Raw genomic sequence first — 27,016 nt, 5'->3', positions numbered from 1 at the left:
TTGGTGTTGGTTCGCCCGGAATATTGTATACAGCACACCAAGACATATACAAGAATTTAACATCAATTCTTGTTCAAGGAGCCACCACGCTGTTTCAGATCTAGATGCATGCTGCCATACCGCTTATAACAACAATGCTCGTCAATTCCTTTTCTCTTCAGGCGCCATGCTAAATTGCAAAACGTAGCCAAAGCCCCAACAGAAACATACTACACCAGTTGCAAACACGTTAAACCAACCTCCTCCGTCACCACACCTCCAACAACCCGAAAGAAAACAACGCCGATTCAATGCGTGCAAACACACACACACACAACCCCGCTCTACCTTGGGGGTTGGAGGCCGGCTACCTCGGATGGGGAAACTTGTCCTCCAGCTGCATGCGCACGCCGACGTTCATGCTGATCAGCTCCTGCACCAGCAGCTTGGCGGCGTAGGGCATCGTCATCTGCGTCACCTGGCTGGTGCTGCCGCAGGTCTGGCAGAAGCCCTTGTAGCCCAGCAGGCCGCAGCGCTCGCAGATGTCGACCTGGGTCCCGTCCGAGCTGATCATCAGGCGCTCGAGCAGCAGCTGCGAGGCTCCGTAGGCGATCAGGCAGTCGCGCTCCATCTCGCCCAGCCGGAGGCCGCCGTCGCGCGAGCGACCCTCGGTCGGCTGCCGCGTGAGGATGGCCCGGGGCCCGCGGGAGCGCGAGTGCATCTTGTCCTGCACCATGTGCTTCAGGCGCTGGTAGTAGATGGGCCCGTTGAACAGGTACGCCTCGTGCGGCTCGCCCGTGATGCCGGACGTGAAGTAGTCCTTGCCCTCCCACGAGAAGCCGTGCTCGATCAGGACCCTGCCCATCTCCTCGACCGGGTGCGAGCGGAAAGCGTCGCCGAAGCCGTAGTCCCGCCTGCCCGCCACGACCGAGGCCTTGCCCGTCAGGCATTCGAAGAGCTTGCCGACCGTCATGCGGGACGGGAAACCGTGCGGGTTCATGATGATGTCCGGGACGAGACCCGAGTCGGAGAAGGGCATGTCTTCCTGGTCGACAATGATGCCGACGACACCTTTCTGGCCGTGGCGGGAAGAGAACTTGTCGCCGAGCTCTGGCCGGCGGGTCTGGCGCGTCTGCACCTTGATGATCGCCGTGTTCTTCTCCGTGTTGGAGACCATCACCTTGTCGATGTAGGCCGGGTCGGGAATGCGGTAGTTGATCGGGGCCGGGCGGAATTCGTCGGACCCGCGGTCGCTGCCGATGCCCGTCGACGTCTGGTCGATTGGCGTCTCCTTCATGATCATAGTCTCTCCGGAGTGCACCCGGTAGCCCACGACGGCGAGGCCGTCCTTGTCTAAGCAGGCGTGCTTGGCGATCGTACGGCCCTCCTCGTCCTTCTGGATGCCGCCCAGTCTGTCTTTCCGCCCGTTGGGGTACTGTTGCAGCTCGGCCGTGTACTTGCGGAATACTTGGCACCGCCCAAAGCCCCTGTCGCACGAGGCCTTGTTCAAGACGAGGGCGTCTTCGATATCGTAGCCCGAGTACGACATGACCACAACCGTCGCGTTCTGTCCGGCCGGGAGCTTGTCGTAGTGGATGAGCTGGATCGTCTTGGTGATGACCATGGGCCGCTGAGGATAGACGAGAGTGTAGAGAAGGGTGTCGATGCGGTTGAACTGGTTGTACGCGATGGCTCCAATGGCTTGCTTACCCATGGCGCACTGGTAGGTATTACGGGGAGATTGGTTGTGGTGAGGGAACGGAATGAGGCCGGCAACCGCGCCGAGGATCGTAAAGGGCTCGATCTCCATGTGGGTTGTCGACTGGTTGACGTCTTCCTCCCTGATGGCGATCAAGGCATCGTTTTCCTCGTTGACGTCTAGATATTCTATGACGCTATTCTTCAAAAAGTCGTCAAATGTCGCCTTGCCCAACTGCAAGAGTCTCAAGTGCTCCTTCTTGAGTCTCGGCTTCCCGTCTTTTACGATGATGTACGGCCTGCAAATGCGTCCTTCGTCGGTGGCGATATGGATTGCCGAGAAATGCTCGTTGATGTGAATGCCGACAAAAGGGGAAATATGACCGCGGCGACGCATCGTCTTGAACCGCGCTGCGAACTGCTTCGGGTGCCTGGTGAGGGCGAACGGGGTACCGTTGAGGTGGATGATGTAGGACCCCGGCCTGTGCATCTCGGTTCCGGTAAACATTCGGATGGGCTCGACGCCGGGGATGAGGCTAAAGATCCAGTTCTTGACCGGCTCCTCCTCCGCGTTCGTGGTGATGTGTGTCATGAGGGCCAGGTTCTTCACCAGACCGCAAGCTTCACCCTCTGGCGTGTCGGACGGACAGAGCATACCCCACTGCGACGGCTGGAGGGCTCTCGGGCCGCTCACCTTCCTCGTCTTCTCAAACTGACTGCTGATGCGAGTCATCATGCCCAGCGCCGCGATGTAGCTCAACCTGCTGAGGACGTGTGTGACTCCCGCCCGGTTCATGTTGAACCGCTTGACGTTCCAGTTCCCGCTCTGGATGGCTCGGTTCAAGCCCTGAGTGATGTACTGCCCCTGACTGCTAATGGGACCCACGGGGTCGTAAGCGGACGTCCGGTTGGGCTTCTTGAAGAAGTATTCCATGTTACCCTTCAGGCTTCCGACGAACATCTTGAACATATCCTCAAAGAGCAGAGACAATAACTGTCCGGCCAACTCCAACCTCTTGTTTCCGACGAAGTCGCGGTCATCGACCAGCTTGGGGTCGTGCGAAGCCATGAGGACACGCCGGACCATCATGGCAATGTAGATGGCTTTCGGGTAGAAGTCGAGGTCCTGAATCTCGACGTGGGCCACCACGACGTTTGCGAGCGCGTCCAATCCCTCCTCGACCGGGCTTCGACGGGGTGCCGCCATGGACCGCCCTTTCTTGGGGCCGCCCATCTTGACCCTGGAACCCACGTACTCGAGCGCTTGTTGCTGCGTGAACACGCCGGCCTTGGTGGCCTCGTCGAAGTTGATGAGGAAGTCGTCCTGGTACCGCGCATCTCCGCCCGCCACCAGTTCCATGATCTCGTAATCAGAAAGCCCACCGAGGGCCTTGAGGACGATGACGATCGGGATCGGCTCGACGAGGACGTTGTGATTGAGGACGATGCGGTCCTTCTTGAGTATGACGTACGTCTTGGACTTGCGCTCGTGGGTCGAACTCGTGACCGAGGCCGACACGCCGCCGGTCTTCTCGTCCGCTTCGACAATGACGCGGTTCTTGCTGAGCTGCTCCTGAATGAGGATGACCTTCTCCGTCCCGTTGATGATGAAGTAGCCGCCGGGGTCTAGCGGGCACTCGTTCATGATCTCCATCTGCGCATTGGTGGCGCCGCTCAGGCAGCACTTTGCGCTCTTGAGCATGACGGGAATGCGGCAGAGGGGAATGTCCTTCCGGACAATCTTTTTCCGGTCGCGCGAGTATACAATGTCGACGACGACTGGAGCGGCGTACGTCATGTCGCGGAGGCGGCACTCCATGGGGGTGACCTCATCGCGAGCTTTAAAGTCGCTGTAGTCATTGCGGGTAGGTGTGCCGACGCGGATGTCGGTGAACTCGAGCCAGAAGTCTTTTTCTTGGTCACTCCGGATGATGCGGTTCGCCCTGACAATGTCCTTGATCTCGTGTTCGACGAAGAAGTTGTACGAATCGATGTGCTGCTTGACTAGGCCTGCGATGCAAAGTTAGTGCAAGAGGGCCCCGCGAAAAGCCGCTCGATGCATTGTCCTCGGCGCAGTGCCCGGGGCTTTCGACTCACCCTTGACCTTGAGGAACGCCGGCAATAGCTGGTACTTGTCTTCCTTGGTAGATATCGGGTCGGTGAGCTTCTTGCCGTTATAAAAAGGCTCCAGCAAGGCCTCGAAGCCGTCGTCGATCGCACCCATCTTGGCTGTTCGATCTTGCTGCTTGAAGGGCGACCGGGGTGCAGCCGACGCGAGCCAAACAATTATTTTTTGCCCCGCGATGGCCGGCCCCTTATCGCGATAAGCTACGATAAGGTTGGGGACGACCGAACCAGTGGAGCCGGCAACTGGAAGTCGCTAGCCGCGGTTTGCTTGATGAATCCTTTTTAGTGGGAGGCGCTCGGCTCCCCAAGGCGTGTTCTCGGGGCCAAAACTGTTGAAGGTGCCCATGGAATTCGTGCTGGTACGGAGATACTGACGAGTGCCCGCTAGAACCCCGCAGCGCTTTAGCTTGGTACCTACCTATGTACCGCAGTATGTACTGTAGGATGTGCAGATATACATGATCGGTAACATTCATTAGCCTTTCACACTCACATGTCCAAAAGCAATGTTTACTTGTGGCTTGTGCTTATCGGATCAAAGTGTAGAGTGCAGTGTCCGTTTTCGAGATGTGTGAACTCTGAGCTGGGTAGTACATACATACATACAATCTCGAGAAGTCCAGTGAACGTTAGAGATTGTTCTTCAGGCCCCAACCTAGCCGGCCCACCCGATTCATTAATAATTATCCAAAACGGGGAAGCTGTTTTAGAATTCGTTAGTTGACGGATTTCAAAGTATGTTACCCCGCTCTTCAGCCATCGACCGACTGAGGCTTGTTGTGAGTGTACGGAGGATCCCGCTCGACTCCATAGGTACATACATACTCCGTACATACCTGACCTTACATGGCAAGCCCCCGAGGGTACCCAAGAAATGGTGAGTCAACTTGAACCGCTCATCCCGCATCTCAATTCCGGCGCGGTTCGTACTTGCAACTGGACTGGATTCTTGTCACGTTAAGATCAAACATTATGAGATTGGACTCGGTCCCACCCATTGCCTCTTCTATTTGTATCCGTACATTCATTGTGGTTTCTGAACCCTAATCATCTCAAGATTGGTGGCCGGCCCTTGCCGAGGGAAGAACCCTGTGCAAACAAGCTGCCTTTCTAAGACATGGACTCACCGACTTTTAGTCTGCTGCACGTTGCAGACGTTGCAGGTGAGCGCGTGGGGTCGAACATGAGGCTGACTCCTGGTCTTGGGCAAATGTACGTACGTATGTACATATACATGCTCTGTACGAATAACGCGTGTGTACTCAAGTAGCCGACGCCTCCGTGGCAACTCGCGGCGGCGGCACACTAGTGCATGCTGACGAGAGAAGCCGACAATACCAGCAATGGCCACCATCATGAGCTGCCATCACTCATGGATGAGGTCAAATCTGGCGATTGGGGCCCTTGGGAAAGGGAAACCGTGTCGAATCACATACGGGCCCATAGCCCTGAGGTCGCACCGAGATCGACGGGGTGTGCGGTGATACCCCTCGGTGCGTCTCGTCGGGCAGTGGTGGGCTGCACAGATCTGTCGCAGAACCGGACCGGACCTGCTGGCATTGGCTCATAGTGTGTGGATGAGCGTGCTTAGCGCGTTTGCCATGCCTCAATTGACCTTCCCAAGAGCAAGCCCTCCCCTCCCCCCCCCCCCCCCACCGCCCGCAAATTCCCGCCTTCGAGTCCCTCGGTCGCGTCGACACGGCGGAATTTAATTGAGAGTTAACAAAAAGTTGACTCAAAGAAAGGGGGGGCTGGAGTCTCGACACGCGCGGGCAAGGATGAGAGCTCCACATGAAGACCCCTGACTGCAACGTCTAGAGAGGGGTTGCGGCCCGTTGGTGGCGGGGAAGCGAGGATGACGAGCAGAGAAGGTGATAGCAGATTCTCTGCAATTTTCCCCTCGTCACCTCAGAGACAAATGCTGAACCTCTGAAATGATCTGTTCGGAGCGGAGGTTTCCCTTCCTCGGTGGAGCGGGGTTACGCTGCTCAGTTTCTCCCATCTGGGCTCGGTGAGCGAAGAATTGCCTTCGCCCTCCCGAGGGCATGCATGGAGTAACGTACTGACCTAGGATGCATGCACGTGTAAGTATGTACGTCCGTACATAAATACATACGGACTTTGTGTATGTACACCTAATCCATACTTGATGAGTAGCTGGGACGTGTCCATGCTGATCTCGAAGCATGTGTTGTCCATTGCTTTGAATGGTCAAGTTCCCGTAGACTTGGTCTCGCACTGAAGGCTGCACAATTTTAGAGCAAGCCCCCCCAATGGCAGGATCACCGGGTCGTCTTCAATGAGTCGAACGCCGCGATGTCGCCACCCTAACGGTGAATGCGCAGTGAGTGACTATAAGTGGGTAAGAAGATACCTTTTTTTTTTTTCTTGGGACGTAGCACGCCACAAAGGATACGAAACCCCATGACGAACGTTCCTAGCGTACGGAGCGCATACAGCCGAATCGAACAGAGATCCCTGTTGCAAGCGTTCAACTACTGCGTGCTAGAAGGTGTACTGTACTGTACGAGTAGTGATGAGCAAGCCAGAACAGCAAACGACGACCATGATGCCCATCAAGACCTCCGCGTTTAGCACTGGCTTCACATCTTTGTCGGCAAAAAGCGAGGTCGACCCAAGCCCCCGCCCAGGCCTTCCCGCCTGGAAGTTGGAAGTGGTGAAGAACAACCAAGCCTGGGTAATCGTGCAACTTGCGAGGCGCCAGAACGCAACAACCACAGAGGGCGGCCAGTCACACACCAGGTTCCACGCATATGAATCGGCATGCGCGTGATTGAACTTGGAGAAGGACTGGCTGTCTTAGATATAACCTGTAGACCACCCGCCATCCGCCGGTTGGTCCAAGTTTCTGTATGCGTATGTATGCGTGTACAGTGTAGGTGTGGCAGCTTTGTCCAGTACACACACATATTATGTGCCTACATTCGAAGTGATGTAGTAGGGCGGGCGGCGACCCGAGAGCCGGTGTCACAGTTCCTGACGGGCCTGCTTCTCCCATGCCATTGCCGTCCTGCCGTGCGGCCACACCCGCCGTTCTTCGCTTACCCTGTATGTATGTACACCGCTGCTTGCACGAAAGTATCCGTCACCTGCTTCTGAGTCGAGGCTGAACACCCTCTCAGCACCCACCACCTGGACGGTCATGAATCGCTGCTTCTCGTGGGGCGAGACGGACGGCGAGAAACCGACGGGACGGGACACCTCCCTTCGAGGGCGGGCTCTGGCAGAGAGTTGCCGGGCTGGCGAACCCCCGCATTGCGTGGAGGGAAAATGGGACATCCGGTTAGTGTGCCGATGCGGCATCTCCTCCCCCTTGATCAGCGCGGGTGGCCATCGCCTCTTTTTTGGAGTCACCTACCCGGACGCGAAATGCGCATACGATATGGTTTCAAATAGTTTAGGGAAGGGACGAGAGACGTATAGAGTACCTGCCTTACCTTACCGACTGTACCTCCCTGAAGTAACAAGGAAGTAGGGTACAAACCTGAAAATCCGGGGTTGGCGGGCTTGGGCAGCAAAAACTCGAAGTCATTCTTGGCCGTTGTAACCACCCTCTCTGCAGCCGACTGCTGCTGCTGCTACTACTGCTGCCGCTGCTGCTGCCGCTGCCGCTTCTCTTTGCAGGTGGCGCGCTGTATGTATGTATGTACGTATCTACATACATACACACACAGCACAGTACGGATCCGTAGTTTCGTTAGCATCCCTCCATTTTGCCTCTTGGCCCAAATTGGTCGACGAGCCGCTGGAGGCGTCGAGGCTCCCGCAGGACCGCGCCGTACCTACCCAATTAACGTTGCTTTCAAACTGGGGTCGGAGTTTACTGTTGAGTACACAGTAGCCCACCTGAATGTGTTAGCGCAAGGGAAGAGAAAGAGAGGGGTCCACAACAGCCCAATCGAGAGAGGGTGGGGGGAAAGAAGAAGGTTGATAGCCCGGGCCGGTGGTGAATGTTTTAGCGCACGCAGCCTTTGGAAAGCTTGGGCCTCGCTCGCAATCCTGGACCGATGGGAGCCTTCACTGGCCAGCCAGCAGCGGGCGACTCCGCTGCTAGGGGTCCGTCCAGCACCCCCTGTGGCAGGCTGTCCTTAAACCAAACCTCCACCCAAAGCGGGCACGCTTTTGGCCTGCTCTCCTCCCCATCCCACACTCTTTTGTACTACTGCTTTCGACCCCTTTGCTGTTGCGCCTGGGTTCCCAGGACGTAGCGTGTGCCAACTGTCTTTGTTCCTCTAGGTCAGTGTCCCATCAATTTTTTTTCTCCAGCTTTTTTTGGTGCCGCTCTCGCAGAGTTTCCTTGAGGACTCAAATCCGCCCGCGCAGGCGCCGAGGGGCGCGAAGCGTGAATGTTGACCGCGCCGCAAGAGGAGGGGGAGAGGAGGAGGGGCGTGGGTTGAAGGGTCCGCAGCACAGCAGCTGATGGCTGCGGGAGCCATGGCCTGTCTGCACAGCAACAACTGACGAGTAGCGAGCGGAGAGCATCTATCGATTTCGAGATTGAGCTCCAGCTCGTCGCGCTGCTGCTGCTGCTGCTGCTGCTCCCCGTGGCCCTGTCCCTTTAGGCGCGCACGCGGTTCGACTCGAGTTTCGGATTCCTCCAGGGTCCGAGCCAGATTTGCTGACCGCAACAATGCTTTCCAGACCCTATAGAGAAGAGCCACCGTCGCCCATTTGCGCGCCCCGTGTACGAAAATTTGCCGTGTTTCTATTAGCAGAGGGCCGCAGATATGGACGACTTTTTTCGAGCTCAGCAGAGCCCCCGCGCCGAGTCGCAAGTGAGCGGCGCTTTCGTGTCGCCTCCTCGCAACGGGGGCTTGTTGCCGCGCCGTTTTACCACCGACTCCAGCCGTGTACCAACACTGTCATCGATTACCACCATACCGCGCGTCCCTCCCGAACCTCAAGACTTTGCCTCAACGACGGTACGTTTCTGGTAGATATGGGGAAAAAGAGAGAGAGAGAGAGTGTGTGTGTGTGTGTGTGTGTGCGTGTGAGAGGGGGGGCGGGAGCAGTCGGGAAGTTTTGGTTGCCTGCTGCTGCTTTCTCGTCTCGGATCTGTGACCCTCGGCTGACATCGCGTGCGGCAGGCTCTTCATAAAGTGCAATTGGTATGTCCCTTCGCCAAGGCGTCTGCCATTGAGCTGGCTTTCCGTTCGGGCTGCACCGGAGAGAATGTCTCCGGGGTCTTGAGATTCCCATGCAACAAGAGAAGGACTGCTGCTGCCGCAGTCCCTTGCAACTGCTCCAGGAGCGAAGAACGGTTGACTGACTTTGGCCACAGCTTGAAAAGAAAAGGCAGGATTATGAGCGGCTTCGAGAGCACAGGCGGCGCTTTGAGGCCGAGATCCACAAGCTGGACGCTCAGCAGCGACAGGAGGAGAGGGAGCTTCATCAGCTGCAGGAGGATTTGGTAGCTCGATTTGGCGGCCATCAATCGGAGCCGACTACCCCCCCAGAGTACCGCGATAGCTCTGGCTTCCCTTCGATATTCTCCAGGCCAAATCGTTACTCCACCTCCAGCCTCGCGTCTCCCCCGGGCCTCTTCAACCGCCCCGGCCGCTCCGGGTCGCTCCTCACCTCGCCTCTCTCGGGCACGCTGCCATCTCGCTTTCCATTCGACGACATCCCCTCCCGCTCGGTACCGGGCTCTCGGAGAAACAGTGACGAGGACGAGAAGGAGGAGGCTGTCCGTCAGGCCCCCACGAGCCATCGATCAACAAACGCGTAAGTGGCCCTCTTTCCCGCTGTTAACGGCGACCTTGTTTTTTTTTTTTTTTTTTTTTTTTTTTGGGGGGGGGGGGGTGGGTTGGATTAACCGCCCCAACCCTCTTCTTTAACGCGGTTGTAGACGATGTGTCACAGCAACCTTACCCAATTTCCTTCCTAAAGACCTCCTTCCCAAAGACCTCGTCGCCGCCTTTGCTCTTCATCGATGCCCGCTTGTCGCCAAGAACGCCCCGGGATTCATTCATCCCAAGGGGTTGAAATGGCCGGCTTGCACGAATAGGAAGGCCCATGTTCAGATTGTCCATAACTTCAGATACCTCCCCCCTCCCTTTTCCTATTCTCCTCCTCCTTCGCTACACCATCCTATTCCCCCGGCGTTATTCACTTGCCATTCAGCGGAGGCCAGGACAATAGCTGCAGACAGCTTCCCGTACCTTCGCGCCTGCTGAATGGAACAGTGATAATATTACACGGCTCAAAGGCCGCTATACATAGCTTTTTTCAACCTATTGTTCCCTATCCCCATCATCATTCTCATCTCAATCTCGGCTCCCCCAACTTCTTTCCCCAACCAGACCTGGGTTTTTTTTTTCCTACCAGCACCTGCACAACCAAGCATATATGGTCAACTGTGACTACAGAGCGCCGGTTCAAGGCACTTCAAAGGACCCTTTCCCGCGCTTCGTTATCCTTCGGCGTTCAGCCACCCGTGATGATTTTGCGGCAGACATCACCAAAGCAGATTCAAGTCACTGACACGACCCTTTCTTTCCAGACTCAACCGTTATTCTATGCCCGTGACCCGGTCCCGGACTTACTTGAGTGACATCGGCCTCGAGGACAGCAACAACACGACCGGCTTCCTGTTCGGAGACGAAGACTCGAATTCGGCAGAGAACAGAACGACTCCCACAGCGCAGGTTGGTAATACCGACCCATTCCCATCCTTATTCCGGCAGCAGGCATATCCAAGCATGGTGAGTCTTTCGTTTCTCTCTCTGCGTTTTGGCTACAACCAAGCTGTCTCTTTGGTGCTCTTTTTGCTTTTTAGGCCTGCCTTCACCATGCTTCCCAAATCTCTTCCTCTCTCTGCCCGTCTTGCACAACCCAGAAATTCGGCCTTCCCATCAGTTTCTTTTTAGCAAATTTGGCACTGTGCTGGATCATAACCCCATCTTCCCGTCACGGCGGACAGTCGCGGTTCACACAACCCTGCCATCTGAGTTCAGTCTTTCCACTTCATTGTTCACCATTTCGCGCCTGCTCAACCAGCACAGTCTTTGCCACTGCATTCTCGAGGACACCCACTACCTTCACGTTGGCCTTACTTCTCGCTCACAGCATCCCAATCACCACTCACTGTACCCCTTCCTCTCTTCCCTGCCCTGCTTTCTCAATGTAATCTGCTCGCCGCGTCATACATTTTCATCTACATGAGCGGCTCGTTGACATTCACCCCAAAAAGACTTCTGCCTCTTCTGCTGCCCTCGACCTTGCCCTCTCACAACAGACTTCTGGGCCCGAGCAACTTTCAAACGGGTGGAACAGCATTAACAGACATCACCACAAGCAGAATATGTCTACTATGGGCTCCAATCAACATAACGGCGGTGCGCCGCTCGGTTCGCCCTCCGAAGCCAGCACCATTGGCAGCACCCGTCCGGCCAATGTCCGCCACTCGATCGACGGCATAAAGCTCTTTCCAGAGACCACGACTTCTGCGCTGGATACACCTGCTACCTCAGTCGTCGCACCTCCCAACTCCCACATCCTGGCATCTCCCCCCACGCTGCACCAGTCCTATTCCGCCAACGACGTGCCGACCGTCAAGCCCAACGGTACCACGATCATTGGGAGCAACGCGAACAACCACGCCCAGCAGCACTTCCACAACCACAACGCTAGCATTGGCCGCATTCCCGTTGGCGCCATGCCTAGTCGTCACAATCGCGAGCTGTCATCGGATGGCTCGTCGGGTAACGGCCGCGATGCTGCCACATACCCGTCCATCACCTCGACTTTGCAGGCTAGCGCGCCACCCTTCGGCCCCTCCTCCACTCAGCCGCAGCAAGCCTCATCGGCTGCGGCGCCCGCCATGACCGCGCCGGCTCCTACCATGCCGTATCCGTTCTACCCTGCAAACCCGGGTTACAATGCCATGGGCGCCCCCCCTCCTGCTGGCTACAACGCCCTCCCCATGCTGATGCAGAACATGTCGGTCTCCAACGGCAACCCTCCGGCCATGTACCCGCAGCAAAATTATACGGGCTACAACCCCCTCTACAACCAGCCTTCGGCCCCTAGGCCGCACCAGGACAGCCAGGCGCGCGTCATCCAGAGCCGCCGCCAGATGGACAGTGAAGGTGAGATCCCTCTTCCCCTCCGCGCAGCTTTCGTCGATGCACCAGGCAATGCTAACGACGGTATAAACATCGGAATAGCCATGGCTCGCTTCAACAATCTGCCGCTTGAACAGGTTGGCGGGACTATCTACTCTCTTTGCAAGGATCAGCACGGCTGCCGCTACCTGCAGAAGCAACTGGAGAACCGCATTCCTGAGCAAATCCACATGATCTGGCTCGAGACCAACCAGCACGTGGTCGAGCTGATGACCGACCCCTTTGGCAACTATCTTTGCCAAAAGCTGCTCGAGTACTGCAGCGACGACGAACGTACCGTTCTGATCCAGAACGCAGCACCGAGTATGGTGTCGATCGCCCTGAACCAGCATGGTACTCGAGCCCTCCAGAAGATGATCGAGCATGTGACCACGCAGGTTCAGATCAACCTGATCGTCGAGGCCCTCCGCAACCAGGTCGTCGAGCTCATCCAGGATCTTAACGGTAACCACGTTATCCAGAAGTGCCTGAACAAGCTCAGCGCCGCCGATGCCTCCTTCATCTTCGACGCGGTTGGCAAGCACTGCGTTGAAGTGGGCACTCACCGCCATGGCTGCTGCGTCCTCCAGCGCTGCATCGATCACGCCGACGGCAACCAAAAGGTCTGGCTCGTCGAGTGCATCACCGAACACGCCGTCACCCTGGTTCAGGACCCGTTCGGCAATTACGTCGTTCAGTACATCATTGACCTCAACGAGGCCACCTTCACGGAGCCGCTGGTGAAGCAGTTCGAGGGCCGCATCGCGCAGCTGTCAAAGCACAAGTTCAGCTCCAACGTGGTGGAGAAGTGCTTGCGCTGCGCTTCAGATGAGTCTCGGGACATGATCGTGTCGGAGCTTCTGGCCCCCGGCGAGATCGAGCGACTGCTTCGCGACTCGTTTGGCAACTACGTGATCCAGACCGCTCTCGACTACTCGACTCCCATCTCGAAGCACCGTCTTATCGAGGCCATTCGTCCGCTCCTCCCCAGCGTCCGCGCCACCCCTTATGGCCGCCGCATCCAGGCCAAGATCCAGGCTTACGATAACCGCACTGGCCCGAACAATGCCGGACAGGTGCTGCCGACCGATCCCGCGGGTGGTCAAATCTCCATCCGCTCGGCCCACAACCGAGCCATGCCGAATGGCGCTTCGGTACTCTCAACCGGAACGTACGCCAACGGCGCCAATACAAACCACGGTGCCGGCATGAACGGTGGTCACGCACCCGGCCCTGTGTACCCCAGCAGTGCGGCCATCGCAGTCCCTCCTTCTCAGAACCAGACGGCCGCCCAGCAACAACAACAGCAGCAGCAGCAGCAGCAACAGCAACAAAAGCAGCAGCAGCAGCAACAGCAACAGCAACAGCAACATCAGCAGCAGCAGCAGCAGCGCCCGCAGCAGTTCCAGCCTCAGTATAATCCCGTTGGAAATGCTGAGAATGGCGAGCCTCAATGGGTCTGATCGTTGCCATCGCTGTGCGGCCCACGCGGCTTACACGAAGCGATGAGACTTGGGCTTGGTCATCCGCATTTTTTTGCGGCTTCTCCCTCCCTTGCTACATTAGCTACGAAAAGGCATCATCAACATGCTATGACCGTCATGACCGTTTCCTCTTCTCACTGTTTCCACTAGCGATGACTGGCACGGTATTTCCGTTTTCCTCACGATGCGACACGGTTCTTCACTGGGCGACGACGAACAATAACCAATCGAGCTTAAGCACCTTCCCGAGATTTATGGCTCTTGTCTCGGGGAGGCCCGCTTTGTTGTACACTATCCGCTCGACAGGTACAAGTCACTCGCGACGGCATAGAGCGTTTTGGAGCGTAATCCATCTACTGGTTCTTCCCTTCCTGTCATTTCGCCCTTCGGTCCCCCCCCCCCCTTTTTTTTATCCGGTTCTCAATTGGCTTCGACTTCGAATTTTCGATCCTCTCTCGCACAACTTCTTCGCCTCGGTCTCAGCGAAAATCTCTCCCACCTATTCACGCCATCTGCATCCGTCATCACTTCGACCAGATATTGCAGATGGTCTGACCTTCGGAATACGGGGCTTTCGTTGGCTTCCCTGGCGAGAAGTTCTCGTTGTATTTTGGCACGCTATGGAGTCGTTTTTCTTTTTTTTTCTTGTCCCGGCTACACATTGCCTATTTCTCATTCATCGGCGCTCGGGTACCGGGGTTCTCGGTCACTGTCCAACCCCTCCGATCCCAAGGGATCTCCATCACCGAAGCAACAAGCACTATCCTTGGGCCACTACAACCGGATCTTGGGTGCCAATGGGCCCTACAACGAAGGCAACCCTGAGGGCTTGGGCTTCGCCCAGGGTTTCGTTCTCGGGTTCCAGGGGCAAGTTGAGGAAACCTGACAGGCCACCGTTGCGACCTGCTCATCAACTGATGAGCATTTACGGTTTTCTTCTGCGTTCTCATACTTGGTTCTCGGCGTTCTCTTCTACACTGTCCATGCTGTTCCATGAGACGCCAGTCTTGACAGCATCCGGCTTTCGATGGATTACTCTTCTTTGCTTTCTTCGGTGCTTGCCCTGGCCTCGCTCACGGGCGGCCACTCTACTTCAAACCCTCGATCTAAGTTCGGGAGCCAGCCTTCGTCCAAATTCCTGGCCTTGCATGGCTGGGCCATCTAGGTGTCTCGGAAGGAAATCGACGGTATGAGGCTATAGTCACGGAGCTTTGACGCTGCACCATACCACCACCCAGCAGCTATGCACTCGACTATGGCTGGCTGGTTCTGTGTTGGGTTGCTCCCTTGGTCTGCCTGTATTTAGAGAGATTTACGCAAACGAGAACTTGCATTTCTAATACGCCTCCTTGCCCGTGACGTGGCCTGCTGTAGCTCTCTTCGGTGACCTTGCAGAGACAACTTGACACGAGTTGCTTTTTGTTGGAAACACTGCAGACGGCGCACGTTTTCTTCGCACTGCGGATCATGGCGTCTCGATATGCCGCTAGTCTCTATTTTTTTCTTCTCCGTCTTATCTTGCCCTCGCCGCCACGGAGCAGAGTTCAGCATGAGTAAAAGACCATCAGCGCCCTCCCCCAGGCACACTCACGGGATTCACAATTGAGCGAGCGCGGTGGCCGAGTCATACGGCTGAATGCGAGCCTCGTCTATGCTCCATCGCGCCATGAACCCGAAGTCGCTACCTACACCAATGCAGCGTCCAAATCCACCTTGCATCACTTGTGCAAATTTCGGACTCTATCTATATATATATATGAACATTACAGGTCGGGTTAGACCAGGACAAGGTGCCAGTGCCATGAGATAGATATAAGAATAAATGTCTTGGCCGGCCGCTCGAGGGCGTGAGGTAAACGTTCCCATTCCACAAGTGTTCTCGTCGCCGCAGCAGTTTTCATTACGACAGGGTTGCATGAATAAGTATCATGATCTGCGACACTGGTGCCCACCCTGTGTTGTCGCGGAGAAAAAATAAATGTCAAGTCACCAGGAGGCGCCACTCTTTCTACAAAGACAGGCAGAGGGAGTCTGGGCGAGGTCGAGCAGATCGCTGGGGCCATGTAAAGCCAATGAGGTAACGAGGCCTCAACAGCAATCGTCAAGCTGTCACGGCTAGGGTTGCGGGAGCATGATGATGTTGAGAAGAGGCAGCGGAGAAACGCTTTCCAGGAAAGCTAGGGATGGGAGGAGAGACGCAGTAAAGGTTTTCAAAACCATGGCAAAGTCGCGAGGCCGCCAAAGACGAGAAAGCACCGGGCGGGAGACGAAAGCATAGGAGAAAGCAAACCCAACTCCCAAGCCGGGGAATCACAATGCCATTCATAAACGCAGAGATTGCGGACAATTATCATGAGCACCTCACAGGGCACCTGTCCATTCCTTTTTTGCTCAGCTAAACCGAATGCCCCATTCCACTGCTGCCGAACGTCAACATGACGCTGCTTGGCTTCGTCGTACTCCTCATGCGAGCCAGCCTGTCCCAGATGCCACTCCACAACACGAAACAGAAGAACCAAAGCCGAAACACCGTCCGAGACGCCAGATCGGTAATCACGGCCGTCTCCGTCGAGACGTTTACCGGTAGCGCCACAGGGACAGAGTGTTGTGGCGCTTCCAGGTCTTTCTGCGGCCAGCGCGGGTCTTGTTGTAGCGGTGGCCCTTGTTGAGACCGCGCGACTTCTTGCCGGTGGAGGTAAGGCCGCGGGCCTCGCGGTGCTTGTGGACGGGGTTGACGATCCAGTTGATGCGGGGGTCGCGGCGGATCGCCTTGTGCTGGGGGTCGACCAGAATAACCTCGTAGTACTTGTAGGTAGAGTCCTGGTTGATCCAGTAGGAGTTCAGGACACGGAGGTTGGCGCAGCGGCGACCGACACGCTCCTCGGCGGTAGCCTTAAGCGAGCGCTGGTACTTGAGCTGGTTGATACCCTGGTTCGTGGGCTTGCCTATTTACGGAATATCGAGTCAGCCATATCCGTTCACATCGTCCCCACGCGCAATCATTGCGCACAGCCCAGCGCATGTGGCGGTTGGAGAGTCCTCACCATAAGTGGCACCCTTGGGGGCAGGGCGCTTGCGGCCACCGCGGCGGACACGCACGCGGTAGATGACATAGCCCTGCTTGGCCTTGTAGCCGAGGCGGCGGGCCTTGTCGGGGCGGCTGGGCCTCGAGGCACGGTGGATGACGTTCAACTGGCGGAGCTATATTGATGCACTCTCAGCAAATGTTCAACGAGTGTATAGCAAGAACGGGGCGAGCTCGTGGTTTTCCGTCGGCGAGGATCCCCGAATCGGTGAGAATCGAGCTTCGAGAGCATCGTCGACAAAACCACGGCGAGCACTCCGTCCACAATCTCGAGGGTGCGTTAACTGACTGACCTCCCAGCAGCGGACGCGGAGAAGGAAGCGGACCACATCGGACTGCTTCTTCTTCGACAGCTCCTCGAGGTACTTGAGGGCACCCATCTTGTCTGTGCAAACTCCCAGGTCAGCACCTCGTCGCCAACAAATATGGGCAGTGTAAAATTCGAGGCTGAAGTAAACTGGACGGGTTCGGTGGTCGTCGTCGTGCAATCGAAAAGCGGGATATACGCACCAGCCTCGAATTCCTGTTGTTAGTATCGCTGGAATTCGCCAAGTTCGTGAGGGTCGAAGAGCAAAATTTCGAGAAACGCTGCGATTGTGCAAAAGCGAAAGCCCTAACCGAAGGGCTGTGGAGCTAAGCCTGTTTTGATTAGCGTGGTGGTCCGAGCCCCACAGAATTAACTCCACAACTCCACGACGCATTTGCCGTAACTGATCTGTACGGATTACTTACTCCGTACTAAAGAGTATATATATGTATGTACAAGTAGGGAGATTCTCCGTAGTAGGCAGAACTTATAGGCGATTGAAAGACGGTAGTTGGGATTAAAGCTACTCAGGCAAAGAGAGCTTCTCGTATAATTGGGAGCCTGAAAAGGTCGCCAACTGCCAGCCTGAAACCCCTGTCAAGCACTTCGGTTCCAATTGAAGTTTTGCCGTTTGTCCCTCCTTTTGCCGTGATCGTTGTAAAGGCCTCGGAGTCCGGAGCGGAATTTTACCAAGCAACCCAGCGCCTCGAGTGATTCCCGCCCTGACTTAGCACTAGTCAAACCCAATACCGTCATCACCCCTTACTCGAAGGCAACGTCCTCACAACGCCAGCCAGCGCGACCATTTGCTTTCGCGCAGCCACACCCCAGCTCTCCTCCCCTTCCCTCGACAACCCCCGTCCCCGTCTCCTCCACTCAAACAAACCCCTCGCCAGATTCTCTGCCTCACTCAACCCCTCCTCACCGTTCTCGTCAACAGCCCCATCGCTCTGCTCCTCCCCCACTCCGTCTCCAACCCCGACAGTACAATGTGGCGTGATCCACCCCTCCACAGCCTTCTCACCAAATGTTTTCCCATAACTCAGCAGTTTCCGCATGCCCTCCTCGTCCTGCTTCCACATCTCACGTGGCAACGCCAGCAACTCCTGGTGTGTGCGCGAGTCGCGGTCGGCGGTGCGGTGGCACGCGAGCACCGCGCGGCTGAGGCGCAGGAGGTGCTGGGTCTGCTCGAAGAGCGGGTTGTCCTTGGTGGAGGGAGTTGTGGACTGCGCGGCAGCGCTGATGGTCTCCAGCTGGGTGCTATACAAGGAGAGGTCTGTGGACTTGCCATTGTCGCTGCATGTTTGGGCTCTACTTCGGCAAAGAATCAAGTGTCAACCGCTGCCTTGTCCATGTACTGTAGCAGATGCGATATGCAAGAGGGTGACTCCGTTAAGGGTCTAGTACGCACAAATCCTGCTTGAGTTTGGCCAGTGCGTTGTGTGTTCGCTGTCTGACTCCGGCCACTTGCTCTTTGAAGCCCTGGATAAACTCCTTTGACTTGTCATTTTGGTCCATCAAGTGCTCCTCGATGGTAGACGGCTTAGACGATGCTCTTCTCACGCAGGTCAGAGACGTCTAAGAACGAGGTACAATAGTGGCTGGTATGTACGTACCTGCCCCAGTTATCCAAGTTATCGTCATCTTCATCTCGTTTGGTCACGCGCGAGGCGGCTCCACGAGCTCTCTTCGCTGGCCTCATGGACAAAGCATCACTATCATTGGCGTCCGTAACGGGCGTCGTCTTGGAAGTACGAGCCGACCGTGTTCGGGATAGAGCCTGTCGACCCCGGGGGGCGCAATCTTTAGCCGTTCGTTTCGGCGGCATGTACGGTCGATTTGAGAAGAACAATCCACCAACAATCTGTAGGAACAGAATCGACCTTGTGATGAGTGCTTAGATAACAGCGGCAGGTGGAGGCTGGGCCTGACTAGACAACACAGCAACATGAAACATTAGATGCGGAGGAGAGAGAGGGTCTGTGAAGTGCGCAGGCTACCTCTGGAACATCTCAACGGTTAGAAAAGCCTGAAAACTTGGGCAACAGACCAGACGGCTCTCCTGAGGCCAAACTCAACGGGTCACGTCCGCTGTGCCTTCCTTTTGACAGACAATAACCCCCAGGAAGGAGCAACTCAGATGGCTAACCTCGAGAGCATCGTGGTAGCCGGAAGCAGGGAGGGGTTACAAGGTTATCCATTGACCAACTCTGTTGAGCATTGCTATGGTTGGATGCCCTTAGAAACGTAACAGCAAGAGGAAGATTGGCCGCATGGATGAGATAAATAGAACCGAACGCTCAGTTGGCTTCGAATGTTTTGTCCTCTAGGCCTACGACTACATCAGAAAAAAAAAGAAAGAAAAGAAAAAAGGGCATCTAATCATTCAAGGCCAGCTTACACAGGTTGCACTAGACAAGTGAACCAAAAGCCAGGTCTCAATTATATGCTCTGTACAGGAATTCCATTCCTAGCCAAGTGAAAATTGAACCTGCCATTGTCTTGTAGCCCGTCTCTGAAAGAAATACACAATGCCCGCTGCAAGGATATCCCAAGCCCCGTCTGTCTGTGGGTGTCCTCGTCTATGGTGAGAAGAAGAAATAGTCTTTCGGCTCGTGAGAGGTAACAATCGGCGACAATGTCGCAAGGCTTGGGGGAGATAGAAAAAAAGCAAGAAGAAAAAGAACTCAAAGTATAGATGGAGAGAGAATAGGAGAAAAGGAAGAACATGTCTTATTCTCATCCCCAGCCAATCTCGCGATATTAAAAGCGGAGCAAAGAGCATCAAGGTGAACAGGGAAGCCGTCTTTAGCCGTGAGGACTGAACTCATAGCGGAGAACATTCGAAAAAAAAAAAAAGGAGAAAACAATACCCGTGGCGAAACCGTTGTTCCATCGGCGCTCGCAAGCCAAAAGCTGACCGGCTCCTTAAGAGGGGATGCCCGGCTTCTGCAGCAACTGAACTGGTGGTATCAACATGTCCCATAGTCTCGTTACGTTAGATGATTCGGCCGTTACCGTCAGTTTTTCGTGCATTACTCTTTTTTCTTGTTTGTATGGTGCTCCGGACGGGAGAGCTTGGTGCATTTGCACGGCCCTGGCGTCTAAGAAGGAAAATAGAGAGGACGTCCCACCAGTGCGATGCATGGTATTTCTGCTTTTTGTTCTTGTATTTTTTTTTTTATTTAGCGCGAGTTCAGCGACAGGCCTTGGAATGACCCAAGCAAGTCAGCTTGTGATCCGAGAGGGGAAACGGCCTGATCGTGCTGGGAGCCGGTGGCAGATTGTGGACTAGGATAACGTCCACGAGCAGCGAAATCTCCTGCCTGAGGGTAGGCGCCAAAGGTGTCGAGCCCCTGCATCACACCAGTGGCATAGGGCCCGGCTCCCGCCCGCCCGGTGTTGGCAAAGGCACCGTAAGGGTGATAGGGGTAGTTGCTCGCGGGATAGTTCGACCCTGCAACCACCGCACGGTCCGCATTGAATTGTGTTGCAAAGGATGGCGGCGCGCCTCGGCCCGACTGGCCGGAGCCAGAGTAAGCAAGTTGTGACTCCTGCTGGTGCTCCTGCTGTCTCGGGGGTGCGCTAGACCGCGGCACCACAGCCCCAGGTCCGACGCCGCTGGGAGCCTGCAGCCCGAGAGTAGGACTGGCAAACGATGCCGGGTTGATAGCCGACATCCAAATGCGTGTCTTGTAAATTTTGAAGAGGTCGGTGACAAGTGAATTGAAGTTGATGTACGTGTCGGCGAAGTAGTAGAAGGTGAGCTTTTTCCAATCCCTGCGAAGAGTCAGTATCGGAGCAATTCTCGAGAGAGAAATGTTCAGGAGCAACTCACATCTGGAACTCGGCATCGAGGATTTCCATGTTCAGACCGTGCTCTTTGACCTTTTGTTGGCAGACCCGCTTAGCCTTTGCCTCATTGCCCTCTTTTTCCCGCAGAGCATGGATCTCGTGACTTTGTGCAAGGCGCTTGATCAACTTGGGCTTCAGCTCCCCCGATCCAGGCTCTTGTATGTGGTGATGCTGGCTCGGGGGACCCATCCCTCCGATAGCACTACCCTGGAGGCCGTTTGAAGCCGCCATGAGACCAGCTCCAGCGCCTTCGTGCGCCGCGGCAGCATTCTGGGAGTACATCATAAGCCACCGGTACTGCTCCTCGGCGTAGTGCTCCTTGAGCTCTTTTGCGGTTTGCCAGTCAACATTATCCCGTGCGACGGTGCCCAAGTCGGTGCCGCGGTCGGCTTCAACGATCACAAGGTCGCCCGGCTTGACAGTGAGACCGGTACCCTCTTGGATGTAGAAGACATCGGCCCTTGCACACTTGAACAGGACGATGTGGAGGGGCTGGTTATGACGCGGCTGCGCCATACCATACATGCCGCGATGAGGCGAAGCAGGCCGGTGGGAATAGGAGCCAGGCATCCCGGTGTAAGGAGAGGGCAGGTGGTTGCTATAGGCGGCTTGGGGGTGTCCTTGCTGGGCACCCCCGAGACCAGCGGCGCCGGCAAAGTAGGGCGAGACTGCCATCACCATTAGAACGCTGCTTATGTCATTGCTCAAGGGTGTATCCTTACCCTGATTGTTGACGGAGTAGCTGTGGTTATCAGAGAAGGCGGCGGGATAGTCGTGGGCATGAGCAAGATCCTGGCCCGCCGGCTCATGCGCTTGAACAGTGTCTCCGATGGAGCTGATCGACGCTTGCCGGGTCGGCACATCAGCGAAGGAGTGGCGCCGGCTCTGAGAAATATCTCCCAGGCCACCAAAACCCAAAGAGCTCTGCCAAAACGCCTTCTTAACGTTCTCCAACTTCCGGTTCTCAACCAAATACGGAGTCTTGTACGGGCCGACCCCATACTCGCTCATTCTCCGGGCAGGGCCCCTCCGGGTTGCCGCGTCAGAGCCGTCGTTCAGTTCGTCATGCTCATCGACCGCGTAGTCCGATTCTTCGGGCACCGTCTCTTGCAGATAAGACGAGCTTAGGCCAAAAGCACTTGCGGTGGAGGCTCGAGGACGAAGCCGTGCGTTTTGATACTGCTGCTGTTGGCGCAACAACATGTTCTCTCGCGTGAGCATCTCTATGGTTTTCGCTGCGTCCTGATGTTGGCTTCCATGCATGGACCCGCTACTGGCGTCGTCGTCGTCCTCGTTCACTTTGCCCAGCAAACTGCCGTCATTTGACATCTCGCTCAGCATACTAGGTCGGGACGGCCGGTGTTGGAGGCCCGGATGTCCCATCGTACGACGATTCCCCAAGATCGACGACGGCGGAGCCATACTCGTACCAATAGCTTCGGGTTCAAGCTGACCCACCGAGTATGACTGAGACCGGTACGTTTTTGGTGTCGGATGAAGTGGGATCGCAAACGGGATCTGTGAGCTGGGAGCGTCTCGCTGTGCGGGTGAGGTTTGTGTCAAACTGTTATCGCCAAAGAACGAGCTGCTTGAACCTCCTGGCGCAACTGTGGACGTGGGCGAAGGTAAGACCTCCGTCAGACGGGAAGGAGGGTCCTTTCTGTCGTTGTTCCAAATACCGGTTCCCCAGGGGAACGAACCAGTCCCCGAGTGAGTCCGCCCAAGAACGCCAGCCGAGCCCGTATGAGAACCCCAACCCGCAACCCCTGTCTCGCCGGAAGGAGTGGCAGGGTGTGAGCTGGTTGGAGACATCGAGGTGCTCGCGAAGGATCCTTTTCTCTGACTCTGGCGGGGTAGTGACTGCTGAGAGGTATCGTTCAACCAGGATGACCGGCGCACCGGCTGCTGGGGCTGTACCGGGGGAGGATGGCTATCCTGGCGGTGATTCTCAGGCTCGTCATCTGAGCTTGCCAGTGCTTCGGAGTCGGGCGTGGACCTCCTATTCAGCTTGTCCAAAAGGATAGTTTGACTGCTCGGCGGACCAGCGGGGATGGTCCCCTGGGCTGGCTTTGACGAACCGCCAGGCTTGATTGTTCCGGAGCTCATCTTTCTAGCTGGGGCAAAAAAAAAGTAGGGCGAAGGCGAGTGATGAAATTAGGCGATGGCGGCGAATTTACCGAATTACCGAACAAATACCACGAAACGGAGGGTAAGCAACTGTGGGACTCCATCAGAAACTGTACGCCAAGTGCTGGTGAACCGTCTGAGATGCGCTTGAGAACACAGGTATTGACATAACAACAGACAAGCGGGTGCTTCTCACAGACAGAGACAAAGGTTCGGCGAAGGTGGCGTGCGAAGATCGGACGAGAGGGGAGAGAGCACTTACAAAAAGAGCCGTTTTGTTATGTCTATATCCGGACAGTATTTTAACCTCAAAACATCTAGTTTCCTCGTTCTCGGTTGCAGTCGAGTCGTTCGTAATGCGCGCGAGGGCAAGAGAGAGAGAGAGAGAGAGAGAGAGCGGGAAGGGACAGCAGCAACGGATCGATTTCCAGACACGGATGACGCTGCCACCCCGGCCAGGCAAATCGATTACAACTTTTCCAAACGAGGCGACCAGCCGAAGAGGCCAGTGGTTGAAGAAGGGACCAAGGAGTACCCGACCTCGGTATCGACAAGCGTAGACAGTTGGCGATTGAGACTTGGACGGTTATGGGTAGTTATGGTGGGCGCCGTGTCGATGGGAAGAATGCGACGGCGCTAATCGCGATCTCCCATTGCAGGCGCGAGCCGCTCAACCGTCGAGGGGGAGGCAAATGGTCGATCGCGGATGGCGTGTCGTTAACAGAACGGCTGCAGTGTTTCGAATGACACGAAACCTTTGGCCGCTTCTGACGTGCGCGTCTTTGACGTCGCTTGGTCGCGGGGCTTGAAGGACGGAAAGGAAAAGCAACAGTGGGAAGGGGGGGAGGAGAAGGAGGGCAGGAAGTCTAAGATATTGGTGTCGAGATTCGAGGACGGAGGCGCGCGAGGGCTGGGCCAGCGCACCCGCGCACTGGTCGGGTGCCGTTCAAGGTGTGAGCGGGGAAAGCTTGGGGAGGCGCGCTGCTCGATTAGTGGCTGGATCCTGGTCAGGCCGGTCAGGCTAACCAAAGGCAAGGCAGCTCGCCCGCTCGATACGTTGACGCTGTGGCAAACTAGGTGCAAATCTCGATCACCTCAGGTGATTCTTAATGGAACGTCTATCGGATGTGTGATATTCGAGGAACGTCGAAAATCAGACAGATTGCGTAATGGCAAGGTAAAGGTCGTCTAAAGCTCTGCAGGTCGTGCGGACTTCCGCCCCCTCGTCAGTCGACCCGCCGGATCAACTGTGGAGAGACAAACACACAGACAGGGTGGGCCTAGCGAAAGGTATGCAAGACCCGTTTCCTGCAGAGAGAGTGCCGGGAAGGGATGCAAGGGGCGGAGAGCGGAAATCGGCGATGGGCACTAGTGCACTTTGGTAGGGAGATGTGGTGGAGGCAGAGAAGGCATTGGAAAGACCACGCCTTGATTATACTTGTAGATGCGGTGCACAGTAGCTTTCAATTGGGACGCACGGCAACATCACCTTTTAGTTTACACGTCTAATGGGCCTCAAGCGCCCGGTTGCATCTTCCACCCACTCAGCAGCCAGGAGCACAAGAATTGGGGCCAGGCCCCACCTCCATTTCAACAGTGGGGTGGCAGCGCAGTACCTGCACTGTTCGAAACTCCTCTCACATCCCAGGGCTTCCAGAACTAGTCACCTCGGTGACGAGCCCTGTGAACATGCACCCATAGCATCATTTCCTCAGAAAAGCATCGGATACTAAATGTCAATACCATGAAGAGAGCAACTCCTGCATTCTGCATCTCAAAAAAGGTGTTGCAGTTTGCAGAATGAGTCTATAGGTAGACACGACATACGCCAATGCTGTTCGGCAGGACGTGATTGAGCAGAGACAAAACTCCTGCTCCTATGTACCACCTGCCTATCTCACCTAGCAGGTATTCAAGGCCCCGCCATCATCATCTGGGATCATACATTCTGTATATGCATGTACCCCATGTGCCTGGGGTTGCTAGTTTCTGTCCTTGATTACCCGACCCAAACCCGGTACCGTCATAGCTTCGTCTCATCACTCGGCTCGTAGTTCACAGGCACCTAAGGTCAAGTCTAGAGCCATTCATCAGCACTAGAACTCAAACCTCCCCTTGGTTTAGGTATCTACAGTAAGATACGGATCTGTACTTTCCTCGGCCTTACTCGTGGCCGTAGGTCGAACAACCCGCATAGCTGTTCTGGAAGCCCCTCCCGTATGCTCCGCAGACCCGGCCGTTTCTCGGTTACACAGGGCTGCCCAACATCATACGATTAGGTGAAAAAGGACGATTCATGTGTCGCCTTTGCTACCTGCCTACTAGTAGTGTACAGATGAATGTCTCTTTCGTGCCTAGTATTTAGTTCACAGGTACCATTCTGTAGTTCGAAATCCTTCCAAAAGTAAGCCTTAAACAAGTCGTCGGAAGGTAAGTGATTGACGTACTAATAATGCGACGTCAGCTTGTCAACAATTGACAAGTTTCCCACCACGTTTCACACCAATCTAGTGAATACGGAACACACGCATTTACACGGTTCAATCTATACAGTGCCTGTACTTAGTTAAGAGGGATCGGAGTTGAAGCCCATGCCCGGCCCCTGCTTGCTTGGTCCCCAATTGGCAGGGTAGGCCTGGCAGGGGTCTCTCAATACCGGGGCGGGGAAGGAGGGGCCAAAGCTTCCCGGTTTCTGTCTGCGCAACTCACAAGTTGCTATTGGATGAAGTGCCCTATAGCATTTCTGTCAATATGAAACCGGAGGGCAACTCATCTACATGCCCCCCAGGAATGGAATATTAAATTGAAAGTAAAACAGTCGAAACTAACAGATTAGGACAGAACGGAGAGAAGAACTTAAGGTCCAAGCTAGGACGGGGTTCTAAGCAACCTGAAGAAACTTGTTTCGCCACGTGCATCGATGCCCTTCCTGGGATCGTCAGGAACAGGCGCGTTATGTACAGTACATATATACCTTCTATATAGAGTGCGCTAGGTATTCCGTAAGTTATTACACAACTCATAGAAGCTGTCAAATCCAACGTCTGCACTGGCCGTGAAGTTTGCTGCCCAGGTATTGGTTGCTTGACGTACGCCGCCGCCGTGCATAACCAAGAAAGAACCATCTCCAAACACAAATTATATTAGACGGCACAGATACACGTTTTCCTCGGCTGCAGGTGGCCAAAAACGGTTGCGACATGCAGCTCGTAGGGGGCCTGGCTCACCGAATCTAGTGGCTCTTCCTCCTCACAAGACTTTTCCGGCGCTCGCCGGGCTTCTTTGAGGTCGATGAGCGTCACTGCCTCGAACCTATTGTCAGCAAGCTAGCTGTGCACGCGAGTCTTGTTCCTGAGACGATGAAATTTTCATAGCGGTGTTGATGGAGATGATGCATAAAACACACTCGCCCAGGGCCGGGCAGGGAACCTCCGCGGCTGCAGTGCGACGGCATCATCGTGTACCACCAGCACCCCGCAAAAGATCGAGGCCGTGGCAATGAGGTCGTCATCGGAGCGGCCGGTGTGAGCGGTGTGCCAGAGAACAGAGCTGATCACATTCGAGAAGAGGCAGGTAATGCTCAGGGTGCCGGTATACCGTCCAGGACGCACGAGCTTACAGTATACGGCAACCATGGATGCTTGGGAAGGCAAAGGTGGGCGGCAGGTGCAGGCTAGGCCGCTGCAAAAGGGCATCACGAGGTCTTCCGTTGCCAATTACACCCCGCCATCGGCCCCGCGTGTGCTGCCATTTCCTGGCCAGCGGAATGGAAAGCCGATACTGCGGGTCGGGTCTTTCATTTTGGGAGTGGCCTGAAATAGTGCGGGGCCCCACCATTCTCGAACCCCAGATTTCCTCTCGGCCCGCCCACCGCCGAACTTAGCGCAGCCCGAATTCCACTAGCGTCACCCGACTCGCTGACTGGGCAGTTTCCTCAGTACTTCGTACTCCGTACATACATTCCCAAAGATGTCTTGGGTAGGTTATCTATCTACAACACAATACCGGCTATCATTGGAAGCAATTCATCCAACCACCGCAACAGCACACAATTTGTAACACCTGCGTTCACTATGGGAATGTCTACGGAACGCCAGGCTACTTCCCACCAAACGTCGTCCACCGTTGCCCTGACAGGGCAGTGGCTCCATAATCCATGCCCTTGGGGAAAGACCGGCGAAAGAGTTATAACTGCACATACCTGGCAATGTTCCTGCGCGGCCCGTGT

At 55.6% G+C, this 27,016-nt stretch overlaps 5 protein-coding genes across 5 annotated transcripts; 1 reads left to right on the top strand and 4 right to left on the bottom strand.

Moving 5' to 3' along the window:
* Positions 1 to 204: 204 nt before the first annotated feature.
* MYCTH_2312111 (uncharacterized protein) lies at positions 205 to 4,269 on the bottom strand. Its single transcript, XM_003666891.1, has 2 exons — positions 3,775 to 4,269; positions 205 to 3,687 (listed from the first exon to the last, which is right to left on the bottom strand). Exons 1-2 carry the CDS (start codon positions 3,899 to 3,901, stop codon positions 347 to 349), a joined length of 3,468 nt encoding a protein of 1,155 aa, XP_003666939.1. The 5' UTR covers positions 3,902 to 4,269; the 3' UTR covers positions 205 to 346.
* A 5,259-nt stretch (positions 4,270 to 9,528) lies between these two features.
* On the top strand, positions 9,529 to 13,736 carry MYCTH_2312108 (uncharacterized protein). Its single transcript, XM_003666890.1, has 4 exons — positions 9,529 to 9,549; positions 10,328 to 10,529; positions 11,018 to 11,915; positions 11,994 to 13,736. Exons 2-4 carry the CDS (start codon positions 10,344 to 10,346, stop codon positions 13,391 to 13,393), a joined length of 2,484 nt encoding a protein of 827 aa, XP_003666938.1. The 5' UTR covers positions 9,529 to 9,549; positions 10,328 to 10,343; the 3' UTR covers positions 13,394 to 13,736.
* Positions 13,737 to 15,594: 1,858 nt separating this feature from the next.
* On the bottom strand, positions 15,595 to 17,193 carry MYCTH_2312102 (uncharacterized protein). Its single transcript, XM_003666889.1, has 4 exons — positions 17,010 to 17,193; positions 16,793 to 16,884; positions 16,459 to 16,615; positions 15,595 to 16,359 (listed from the first exon to the last, which is right to left on the bottom strand). The coding sequence occupies exons 2-4, from the start codon at positions 16,877 to 16,879 to the stop codon at positions 15,992 to 15,994; spliced, it is 612 nt and encodes a 203-aa protein (XP_003666937.1). The 5' UTR covers positions 16,880 to 16,884; positions 17,010 to 17,193; the 3' UTR covers positions 15,595 to 15,991.
* A 368-nt stretch (positions 17,194 to 17,561) lies between these two features.
* On the bottom strand, positions 17,562 to 18,634 carry MYCTH_2121463 (uncharacterized protein; the record flags this gene model as incomplete). Its single annotated transcript, XM_003666888.1, has 3 exons — positions 17,562 to 18,066; positions 18,218 to 18,348; positions 18,566 to 18,634. The coding sequence occupies 3 exons, from the start codon at positions 18,632 to 18,634 to the stop codon at positions 17,562 to 17,564; spliced, it is 705 nt and encodes a 234-aa protein (XP_003666936.1).
* Positions 18,635 to 19,791: 1,157 nt separating this feature from the next.
* MYCTH_2312095 (uncharacterized protein) lies at positions 19,792 to 23,457 on the bottom strand. Its single transcript, XM_003666887.1, has 4 exons — positions 23,051 to 23,457; positions 21,384 to 22,878; positions 20,645 to 21,329; positions 19,792 to 20,586 (listed from the first exon to the last, which is right to left on the bottom strand). Exons 2-4 carry the CDS (start codon positions 22,765 to 22,767, stop codon positions 19,992 to 19,994), a joined length of 2,664 nt encoding a protein of 887 aa, XP_003666935.1. The 5' UTR covers positions 22,768 to 22,878; positions 23,051 to 23,457; the 3' UTR covers positions 19,792 to 19,991.
* Between the last annotated feature and the right edge of the window lie 3,559 nt (positions 23,458 to 27,016).

The sequence above is a fragment of the Thermothelomyces thermophilus genome, chromosome 7 (assembly GCF_000226095.1).
Source record: "Thermothelomyces thermophilus ATCC 42464 chromosome 7, complete sequence".
In the NCBI taxonomy this organism is placed as follows: Eukaryota; Fungi; Ascomycota; class Sordariomycetes; order Sordariales; family Chaetomiaceae; genus Thermothelomyces; species Thermothelomyces thermophilus.
The sequence above is the reverse complement of the archived record's forward strand: the minus strand, read 5'-3'. Positions and strand labels throughout refer to the sequence as shown.